The sequence below is a fragment of the Dermacentor variabilis genome, chromosome 1, assembly GCF_050947875.1.
Source record: "Dermacentor variabilis isolate Ectoservices chromosome 1, ASM5094787v1, whole genome shotgun sequence".
Taxonomy (NCBI): domain Eukaryota; kingdom Metazoa; phylum Arthropoda; class Arachnida; order Ixodida; family Ixodidae; genus Dermacentor; species Dermacentor variabilis.
Genome location: NC_134568.1, coordinates 244763679 through 244775697, shown reverse-complemented (window position 1 = coordinate 244775697; position 12019 = coordinate 244763679). Strand labels below are relative to the sequence as shown.

The 12019-nt window shown below is 43.5% G+C and overlaps 1 protein-coding gene across 2 annotated transcripts in view; it reads right to left on the bottom strand.

The window, feature by feature from the left end:
* The window catches only part of Wdr59 (WD repeat domain 59), a 98490-nt gene that overhangs the window by 25071 nt on the left and 61400 nt on the right, over positions 1 to 12019 (bottom strand). For both annotated transcript variants that reach the window (XM_075672585.1, XM_075672595.1), the window contains one exon: positions 2926 to 3049. In XM_075672585.1, coding sequence (XP_075528700.1) covers positions 2926 to 3049 — 124 coding nt within the window. The remainder of the gene's footprint in view (positions 1 to 2925; positions 3050 to 12019) is intronic.

The following is a 12019-nucleotide window of genomic DNA, read 5'->3' as shown; positions in this document are numbered from 1 at the left end:
AAAATTTTCGTGTCTATACTCCTTTGAGTACTACTCCCACCTGCACAAGCCTTAGTGGCTCATTATGCACTACAGAATAAGAATCCAGTGAATACATTATATATTAAATAATATTTCTCAGTCCTGGCAGGATGTAAAATCCTTCAAACAATCATGCTATATACAAGAAGTTTCAAACAGTTAAAAACAAGAAGCTATAAAAAATTTCAGGCCTCCTCATACTACTATGTAGTAGAATGCACAGCCTCTTCAAACCATGTGCACCTTTCCACCTCAATCCTTTCTATGTGCCTTTGACAAACTTCAACTCAGCTCATGGTTATATTGCGCTCAGTTTTACAAACATGATATTAAGGAAGGACAGGACGTGGACGGATGAAGCGCAAACTACCAACTGTTTGATACTGTTAAAGAACGCGCTTATATACAAGGAGATATGGTGCGGGGGGGGGGGGGGGGTACATATAAAAAGATATGACAAGGTGACGACATGTGATTATAGTTTGGGTCAGGCATACATCGTTCACATGCACCCTTTCGCCCTGGCAAACTCGACCTCAGCTTTGACAAGCGCGATGGACGGAGTGCTTACGCACGTCTCTTTTTCTTTAGCTATCGCAAGCGCCTCCCATATTTCTCGCTCCGTTTTTGTTTTTGATGTTCCAATGACTGTGGTGCTTTCTATTAGCGGGGAACATTTGCACTGTTTGCAATGTGCGGCCAAGTTGCTAGGTGCTGTCAGAAGCTGGCACGTGCATTTGTGCTCCCGTAACCTATCATTTAGACAACATCCAGTTTGCCCAATATATACTTTCCCGCAATCTAGTGGGATTTGGTAAACAACTACCCCCCCCCCCCCCCCCGCACCATATCTCCTTGTATATAAGCGCGTTCTTTAACAGTATCAAACACTTGGTAATGAACGTTCACCAACTAGCCCCCTTCATTGCTTTACTAAATTCAACTCAGCTGCAATTGTCTTGCGCTCACCATCAGAACAAGTTGAATATGCTCGAGATTCAGCTGTATATTTTCTGAAAGCATTCAAGCCCGTCTTCGTACTATACTTTACATTTGTTCTGTTTACCAGGATACTTCAGCGTATTGCTTCTTATGGTAAGACATCACATCCACAGCACTGTGCTGTCAGAACCTTTGAAATTTTTTCATAATGTAGAGTGTCAACCAATGAGCTCAGCAGTATCATATGACAGAGTATGGTGGTTAAATAGGCAAGATTAGGTATACGAGCCAGCAAAAAGCTGTCCAGTGCACATCGCCTGCTAGGATGCCTTGCAAATTGTAGTAGACAGCCGTAGTGTAACCATATTTTGTTTCTTTTCTGGAGCATCACATGGTAATCCAGACAGACTAATTAAAATAATTGACTGCACATTTCAGAGAGATTCACAGGCTGTACAAGAGAGTAATTTGGCTTTACTGCAAGCATAAGTGCGATCAAATGGAGATAATGAAGAACTAATGCTATTTTATCAACTTATTCAAGTAATACAGCTTTAAAACTGTCTTTTATTACCTTCATAGCGCTTCCACAATGCTCTGAAGCCACCAATTAAATATGTCATAAGGATAATAGATTTGGACGCTACCATGGGACCTTTTTCAATCAGCTATTGGCAGCATTCCAGAAAGAAAAAAAGTGATAATGCGTGCAAAAGTTCTGGGGTTGAGCCCATTCTGCAAAACATCCTCGAAGAGAACTTACACTGGACAGCTCTCTCCATGCATGCATATCTTCGCTTACTTTACCATCTTGCTGTGGCATTTGGTGACTGGCTTGCCAGCTAATGCCTGCACGATATTATTGATTGCAAGTGTGTGCATACAGTACATTTGCACTTTTTGTCCTTCACTTTAATTCTGCTGCTTTCAAGCCATTCTCACCACTGCCACTTTATTTTCTTTCTTTAAATTCTGTCAATGTCAACAAGTTCGAAACTTCTGTTAGGCTTTTTCATGCTACAGAAGTCTAATTTCAGAGTGTTAAACAATGGTTCCAGAAAGCAACTTATCTAATATACCCTTTGCTTCTGTTAAAAAGTAAAAAAAAGGGATAATGACAAAGAAAAGGTGCACTGAAGATTCTTAAAAAATGCAATTTCATCACTTAACAAAATGAATTCTGTGAAACCCGCAAGGCGGAAGAACCTGAATGTGTTTCCACTTGTAGGAACTTGTGCGAGTTTCCTTTGTAGCTTCAGGCTAGTTTGGCGGGTGCCAACTTTCTCACTTATTAATTTGATCATTTATCATTTGTAAGAGCACCAAGCATACAACAGCAATAACCAGTAACCATTTCATTTCTTTATGCATAAAAATACATAAGCATAGTGCACATTTGTGGATTAGGTAATTAAACCTTTAAGGATGGTAAAAAAATTAAAGAAATTGCCAAGAAGACAGAAGTTCTATTTTTTTTTTTTTTCGCGTGCAAACAATGCTTATGATCACATAAAACAAGACGATGCAAAAAATTTCTGTCAGAAAGGTGAATTTCTCAAGGAAAAAAAGAAACGTTTTACACTGTTAACAAAGGGGGGCTTCATTGCACACTAGTGAGTCTATGCTCATAACTTCACTATCTAAACAACATAAACGCGCGCCACCTGGAAGAAGCATGGAGCAACACAGGAGCTTAAATCATCTTCAGGCCTACATGACAAACAAAAAGTGCTGGACGAGCTGGTCTCGCCGTTCAACTTTTTTGCAAGTATGCGCTTGACAAGCTTAGCTCGTCTTCAGTCCGTAAAGAGTTTAAAAATGACCATAGTCAAAATACCACAACAGTTGTATTAGTAAGACTGGGGGAAGTTAAATGCAGCAAGTGCACACAAACATTCACAAACATGTTATAATTTACTTTGTTGTAACAAAGGTTGTGTAGCACAACATGACAAAACTTACACTATTGCAGGCCTGATCAAAAGCAAATTTCTTGCCATAGTTGCCGTCTGCATTTTCGCCACTGAAGATACAGCACAGCATTGCCACAGTTTGTATGTCATAATGTTTCAAGTAGTGGCTGATGCTGGAAGAGGCACACAATACAACACTTAAATGAATTACAAATGAAATTCATAACAGCAAATAATTCGCAATCAATTCATCAATATCACTGAACAATATTTGAGGAGTAAGGAAAGCCCCTTGTTCCATGCATGAAATAAATGATCAGTTTGTACTGTATTACTACAACCATAAAATGCACTGCAGGAGCTTAAACCTCCTTACTTAGGGCATTTCCACATGTTGAAGTGCTTGTGAAGCAAGGAGCAGCACGAGAAAATTGTGGAGGAGGTAAGAGAGGGCAGTGTGGGCTCAATGATGTCAAGTCAGATTGGCAAACCCAGTGGAACCTTTCCTTTTATTTCTGGATGTTCACTTTAAACACTACACTGTTAAATATACTAGAACTTGTTAAACATACTAGTTAAGCCCTATGATAAACAATGAGCTCAGTTTCACACTGAAGAGATATATGTACTAGCATCACAATCTACTGCATATATTCGTAGAGCATGGACCATCACATCGCTAGGCACATTCAACCCTTATGTATTACTAGAAGCATATTTAAGTACCTTCACATTTAGTAGAGTCTGATGTTAGTACAGCCACTGCCCAAGAGATTTTCTTGAGGTGTGGCTTTCTGCAAATTGAATCTAATCTGACAAAATGTTACACATTGGTTTTAAAGTATATCATACATTCTGGCAAGAATGTACTCTGATAATGCTTTTGCTGTTTTAAATGAGAAAAATGAGCTGGTTGTTAAGTTGGCACACAGTCCTTGGCGCTTTCTTGTCAAGCTCTTTTGCTGCAACAAAATCTTGGTGAAATTTCTCAATATACCTTGGCTAAGTTGAATGCCTTGTCCCCATTTTATCTCAAGGAAGAAATATGCACCTTCTTTTGTGACTTAATTAAATACATACTAAAAAGCTTATTAGTGAGCCATCTGGATGTATCAAAGCTTCTCTTATACGCCTCGTGCACCGCCTATAGAGGCGCCACTGAAAGCCACCTAGCGGACGCTTCCAACAGTACACGCACGCGGGAGCAGTAGCAGACGACAACCCTTTGCAGCAAGGATGGCTGAAGTTCGCGGCTGCGATTTCTCCTTTGTTCGGGTGCCAGGCTGCTTCTTCTGCGGTAACAGCTGTAGGGAAGATGCTGACCTCTGTGCGAGCGGGTATGAACACGATGTTACCGGTGTTTGGGACAACATGGTCATAATACATGCAAGGTGTGTCCCGCAGACAAACGCCATGAACCCCATTTACATGACGTGGAGCTCACGTTGACTAGCCGATAAATTTTGTTGAGTGATGCGATCTCCCGATTGTTTTTTTTGTTTTTTTTTCATTCTACCCTTGCCTTAATGCTGCTTCTGTACCTAAATAATAAGCACCCGTCGTCGATTTATATCAAACAAATCCGCACGATTTTTCTGCCGATGAATACATGTGACCTCGCCGAATAACTGCAGTCGAAGTCGCCTCAAGAAGAGTAATTGCCAATTTATTGATGAAAACGCGTACACTAGCCAGCGAAGTCACCAAACACACGGGTTAATAAAAGCACGTGTTAGTGCTGTACCGCCGATGCAATTCTGCTGCATACGCCGATAAACTACCGTTCCCACTGAGTTTGTGCAATTTTAAATTCCCCAAGGGAGCTGCTTGGAAACGTACAAAGCTAAAGACCGACTAACTTTTCAGTACTTTTTTTAATGTTACTAGAGAGAGTTGCCACATGATATATTTAAAGGCAGAGCAGCACCAGTCAAAGTAGATGAGCGCTGGCGGCAAGGCCCGGTTTAGTCATCTGCATGCAGCGTAAGTATAAGAAAGAATTCAGTTGAGTACAAAACTCACATGCAAGAAGGGACTACGTTGTGAAATAAACAAATCACTCGGCGTGTTAAGTTTGCTCAGGCAGCACCGAAGTGTGATGACTTCCCAAACGGGACGCGAACTTTTCAGCGAGAAATGGAACAAAAATACCATATGCACAAGCTGTTAGCAATTCTCGCCTTGAACTAACTATTTTCTAAACACATTTCCAAAAACGCAAACAATATCTAAGATGCCCTCGGGCAAAAAGAATAAAGCTGTTAAAGAAGCACTTCCTTGGTATCATTCCGATAAGACACAGCGTGATTTATACCCTTTACAAACAAGGCAGGGTGAAAACTTTGCAGCTCAAAAGAATCGACAAGAGTTATGCATGGAGCAACTAGCAACAATTAAACATGTGCGAAGCCACGCATAAAATAGGTGTAAAAACATGAAGTGCACGACACCTGGTGCGAGGATTTACCGCGCCACATGAAACCAAGAATTTCAGTTCTTACAAACTTCAGTAGCTTTAACATACAACGCAATGCGCTCGCGCAGTCGTGCTGCCTAGCTAGCGCAACGCGGTAAAGAAGCGGAAAACAATATAAGCGGCAAACAGCATTCCGAACTTTAGCGAAATGCCTTTAAACCTCATGCTGCACTGCAGACGAATGTCGTTGCTCACGTGTCTATGATCGAGTGAAAAAAAAAAAAAAACACACCGACAAGACAAAGGAAAGGATGAGAACAAGAAATTTCCTTTCGAAGCGACGATCCATTTTTGCTACCGTTGCTCCCGCTGATGAGGCTTTGCCGGGAATGATTAGAACCGTATTGCCGGCACGTTTTCACCGGTGTTTGAGCCCCCCACCCTGCAACAATTCTTCTTCGAAATTCCCTGAAGCTTTGGCCACCCCACCCGTGGGAATGGTGTTGCCTATCTTGCTCTGAAAACGTGAATAAGACAGAGAAGCACGACCAACGACACAGCAAACTACGCCGCATGCCAGGCTCCTCTCCCGCGTGTTCTGCGCAAGGCCGCCACCAGTGACGCGTCCGTCGGCTTGCACGGCGCGTATAGACAAAGCACAATCTTTATATCTGATACCATTTTTAGAAACTTGGGGTTGGGTTTCCTTTTTGCATTCCCACAAATGGCTCAATAACTTAAAGCTGTAGTTAAAAAATAATATGGAAGATGTCTTGGGGGACAACGAAAATGAGTTCGGTCGCAGCAACTCCAACAGTTGGGAGGGTACATGGCCTCAGAGTTGCCATGTGACCCCATAGAGAATAGATGGGACTTCACTTCTTTTATTGTTTTCACCATGAAGCACACAGGCCAGTTAAGTGTCAATATACAACTGCAGGTAGCCCCCATGGTACTCTACCTGCCACTCAAACTTGGTCCACCTCAGTTTTAACCAAGCTTGGCAGGTTAGGTTAGGTTGGATTAGGTTAGGTTTGGCTAACCTAGCCTCAAAAAAAGAGGTCCAGGTACAATTAAAACATATACAGTAAAGGCAAAATTTTGAGCAAGTCATTATCATCACTTAGTGACCTTTTGCTAAAAATGAAGTTTTATGGGCTGTGAACTGGCATCTTATTGCTGGCTTATTTGCCTGACATTTGTTTCAGCTGCAAGGATTCCTCATTATCAAAGTAAACATTTAAGAACACTGACACCAATTTTTATGCCTATAATTTCAGAGGCTTCACCCTTAAATTTCAAGGCAGGAGCCAAACATATTATTGCAGGGGCTACAAGTAGGAGTGTGTGAATATTGAATAATAGAATCAAGAAAATAATATTGAATATTCAATCAAATATCGAATATTGGACAAATTTTGTTGCTTAGAAATTTTGGGCAAGAAAATATGGCACTGCACATGCTCAAGAGTTTCCTAGCATTGCACAACAAGTATATGAAGTTCTGGAAAATCGGCGTTGCCATGATGCTCCATATAAAGTCCAAGGCCGATAACACCATTGCCGCGCATCGTATGCTGAATGTGTGAGTGAAAGCACGCGAGGGAAGCTGACGATCGTGGCTCAATCTGACGCATGTGAACGTAGAAAGCGGAGAGCAAACACGCAGTTTACTGTCGCGCAAAAGGACATGGGGAGGGCGAGGGAGGGAGGGGGTTGCGTTGTGCTCCGGCAGCAACTGCGCATTTCGCAACCGGGTGCAAGGAGAATTGACGATCGGTGAGCGGGGAGGCAGTGCGGGAGGGAGAGGGAGGCGGCTTCGAATCCGCCAACAAGTGCATACTTTGCACGGCCATGCACGGCCGTACACACACCAGTGTTTTGACAGCGAGTGCCTATGCTCATCGAGTGTAATCATGTTTGCACGTGCACGCAGACACCATACTTGTTAATTCAATTAGTAGGCGAATGTTTCCAAGTCTATACGGCCGATAAAACTAACACCCATACTTCGTATAGCTGTGCACTAGTTTGCTGTCGCAATTGATGTTTCGCCTTGCGGGTGAAACTGCAACTTTTACACTGTTGTGATCAGCCGTTCACTCCACGACACCCTCCAGTCATGGCTCGCACGATTATGGGGAACAGGCTGACGACCTCATAAAAATGGCTCTCAAAATGGATGATTTAAGCCAACATGGGAGTACCTCGGTCAGGAGAGGTTTGGGCAATTAGCAAGGATACGATCCTTTACCTGACAGCCGCACAAATTGGCACATCCATGCCGGAGACGAAGTCAGTGTACGATCAGAGTCAGCGTAACCTCCCCCTTTCCCTGTTTGTGCCCAGTGATGTGCGTGCATTTCCGACAAAGCTCCCTTCGGAGGGTAACGGCAACAGCCCTCCGGATTGGTGGGACCTGATGTCATCGGTCTCCTGATGCCGGATTGGGGGAAGTGACTGAACAATGACCACACAGGGCATAAAAGGAGCAACAGCCGGCGGGAGTGATCGGCTGCTACAACTTCTTCATGAACTTTTTCTGTACTACTTCGAATTTTGTTGTAAATGTGTAAACGTGTTTGTAAAATGTCCTGAATATCGGGCCCAGTCTCACATTCCCTTACTCCTCCACAAGCAAAGTGAATTCCACATCTTTGGATCCTGAGACGCAACAGCACAGAAAGGTTTTCTTTCCAGTTTTTCAAATGCCAAAGGACTAAACCAACTTTACGGCCGTTGGGTTATCGTAATGTCAATTTGCCCGACAGATGAAAGGACCGCACATCACCTGACTCGATCACTGCTAGAGTGTACTCCAATCACCGCTTCGCATGTAGCCAGCGCCGACAGCAAGGTTGCCAGATTTGGCAATTTCTCACCAAATTGGCTACTTTTAGAGGCTTCTGGCGATCAAAAATCGTGCTTGGCTACTTTCTGGCTACTTTTGGCTGTGGTAATTGGTATAGTTAGTGGCCGAATTGCCCCCCCCTCCCCCCGACAGCCCCAAACGTCAGATCCTCAAGGCCATGCTTTTGTGTCTTGCAAGCTCTGGAAGCAAATTCAGGAGCTGAAAATATATCATAGCTGCATGGTCAGTGGGCCTCTTCGACTTGTCACCATGGGCTGTCCAGAACTGCCCGGGATGCTCGTTGGCTGAAACCAATGCCTCGGGCAGTCCAGGACTGTAATGAATGGATAATTGAACAGGCCCAAGCAGCTCCCTATGAGTAATAAGAATTAACCAATCTTAAAAGCAATTCTTTTGCATCCTTCGAAGGACGGAAGCAATAGGTGGTGTCCTAATATTCCCAGTGATGGTTACCTCAATAGAGAATCTTGAAGACCATGGTTCTTGGCGTCAGAAACGACTGCAACAACGAAAAACGTGTCATGGCAGCCAAGACATTACAGGTGCCAATGTCTATGTGACTATGCGACTGCGTACAAAGGAGTGTAGAACACGTGTTACGTCATAGAGTTTGCACGGCAACGTTTGAAGTGAAGTCATAGTGGCATAGAGTTAATATAACCATCTCTGCAAGGATGGCGTGCAGAGAGCTTATTCTACTGAAACTGGCGATACCACTTGGGCTATGAGAAAGCACGCAAGTGTGCAGTAGAAATTATCAGAGAACATCAGCTGGTCATTATGGTAAATTATGACACAATATTATGCGACAACTATTGTTTTGTTCTGTTATACCGTATCTACTCGCATAATGATCGCACTCTTCTGTAAAAAAAATTGCCACAAATTCAGGGGTGTGATCATTATGCGGGTTAAATTTCCCGCGAAAAGAAAAATTTTTTTTTTCATCCCACATTTGCTGCGGGATGACAACAGGTGAACAAACAGGCGGCTGCCCCTGTAACAGTGCGGGACACCAAAACAAAAATGGCGGCTGGTGGAGCCAGCCGAACATGCCAAACGCAACATATTTTTTTCTTTTCGTGAGTATATTACGTGCATTGAAACAGTTTCTTCCGTATCAGTAATGAATAATATCATTAATATCAGCAAGTTTGTGGCAATAACGTAGCCATCTTCACTTTGACGAGACAGAAAGAGAAATGGGCGCGTTTAGCTGCAAGTGACATAGAAACACATGGTGGGTATGCTGCAGAAACTGCAGCATTTGTCTTCACTACTATCCTAATATGGCACGCTTCCGCTAAGGGTGGGCAAATATCTTAGCTGTGTTACAAGCGGCGGCGTATGAATAGGGTACACTTCTAACGTATCAGTGTAAACATGGCTATTATCATTGCCGCTCGCAATTTGTTGCGTGCCCACGAGTGCAGACGAGAAAAATCGAAAGGTGCCTATTTTGTTGTTGTTGTTGACCACAACCTTTATAAAGCCTACAAATAATAAAGCCATGGCATGTTTGGCTGTAGTTGCTTTTTTTTTTTTTTTGATGGAAGTGTGGCAAGTGATGAAAGGGATGAAATGGGGCATTTTCTTAAGAATCTTTGGTGCCTGCAGACCGCTTGGTATGTCTTGAAGAGTCGTTCGCATAGCATTTGACAGCATTCAACAGATGGTAAGCACGATCATCATTAGCTAGACTTGGCACACAACATATCACTGGGACAAGTTCGGGGTGCGATCATTACATGGGAAAGACAAAAAAATTGAATTTTGACGACAAAATTCAGGGGTGCAATCATTACGTGAGTGCGATCATTATGCAAGTAAATACGGTATATGTTTGTCACCAGCGCAGCAGGAAACTACAGGTCTTTCTCACGTTTTCTGCTTCATTTACGCGTTAAAAATGTGCAAATGTTCGTTTGTCGCACCGTGGCTACATTTTTGGCTACCATTTAAAGCTTTTGCTGCAGTTAGTGACGCTTTTGCCAACGTTTTGGAATTTTTTGGCTACTTTTTCTTCCGAAGACCTGGCCGACGGTAAAGAGCAAGCACCATCTGCACTGTTTCGATGTCAGGTTCGACGTGATTTTTTGGTGTGATTTGCCACCTGCCAAAGGATCTGAAATTTGGCTGATCTCCCCCTTCCCCCATTCTCGTTCACCCGCCGTTTCTCGCTTTCGTTTGCGAGGCAGTTTCTTGGCTTTCCGACTGCCACGCAACCTGCAAATAGATCTGCGTCGATTCGGCACGAAACTTTACTCGCCAACGCCCAATGAAGCAGCGCCGATTAGGCCTAATGGCTGAGGCAGTGTGGCTGCGATGAAAATCCACCGTTGGCCAAAGGGGTAACAGGCTGCAAGCCGTCATGGAATGCTTTCGTACAGTTGGCAAGGTCGATCCAAATAGGTCGAGAAGCTTCGGGGGAAAAGTGGTTCAGTACAAATTGTTACTGACATCAGCAAAGGTGGTTATGGGAGCAGCGATTGAAGCGTGACTTTGTTTGAAGGGAACAAACATTAAGAAAGAAAAAAAGCGTTTTTCAATTTAAGTGAGACACAGTTATATTCACTCAACGAAAATAAAATTCTTGGTCAATTGTATATATACGTGATGAGTAAAGAAAATACAAGTTTATTTCATTTTATTATTCTTAATAAATATATTTTTTTCAGCGGCCATCGTTACAGGGGGCGTTGATGCTGCTATCACTTGCAATGCAATGCAGCTCTTGAAAAGTGCAGAAAGGCGCGCTCGTAAAGTGCACCTGTTGAAATTCGCCCCCCTCACATGTTGTGCTGTTTTTCTTGTCGACATTTGTCTGAATTTGGTGACACGGGTAGCTTCATCGATTCTTAACCTGTTCAGTCAAAAGTAGTGAGTTACGACCACCAGATAACTGTTTAGTTGTTTTCGTGCGACTGCACTGGCCGATGGGCTTGAAATTCGATAATAGGACGAGCACTCTACATGTAAAGCTTTCGTCGGCCTCCAAAGAAAGTATGTTCTGTGCATCGGTGCGATTTCAACAACCGTACAGCTGGCATTTTCCTGCATCGCTTTCCACGCTGAAAGCTCGAAACGCCCATCAAGTTGAATGGCAGGGCATTTGAATATATAGCTCTAAAGACAGGCCACCAAAACAAATTTTGCGCCTTCAAAAACCGAAGATGTCACTTCTGTTTTTAACGTACATGGCGTCACATAATCTTTTCTTCCGCCAGAAGTATTCCCTCCTCACAGAGATGGCGCCAAGCCCCATGAATCCATGTTTTGAACGTATGGGCTCCTGTGGAAGCTTTGCTACCAGGTATAGTTACGTTGCGGTTAGCTTACCCTTGAGTGTCCTCGAGATAACACGTACGGGTTAGATTGACGGCTGCTTAAGTGGCGTGAAGTTCGTCGTCACATATCCAACATGATCTGCGTGCCTATCGGCAGTTGATCGGCCCCATCTTCACACCTCTCAGAAATATGCACCATTTTTGTTGCCGTTTCCTGTCTGCGCCGTGTTATCCTTACGATCCGGATGAACTTGTACTGCCAGAGGCAGCCCAAGACGATGCGGCACCGTTCTGTGAATTGCGGCGTTCGGGCGCTGTATGTGCGCAATCCCTGCACCAGGCCAACGTCGGGGGTGCTCGCAGTGACAAAGAGCTTTAGTGGAATGTCTAAGTTCCGATATTAAGGGTTTCGGGAGTGGTGCCGAAATTCTCCTATTAGGTGGCATGAATGCCCATATACCGGATCTAGAGGGCTATACCGACTACAATGGGAAGTCAATGCTAGATCTTTGTGAGCAACATAACCTCGTTATCGTGAACACAGGGCCTAAGTGTGAAGGGCAGATCA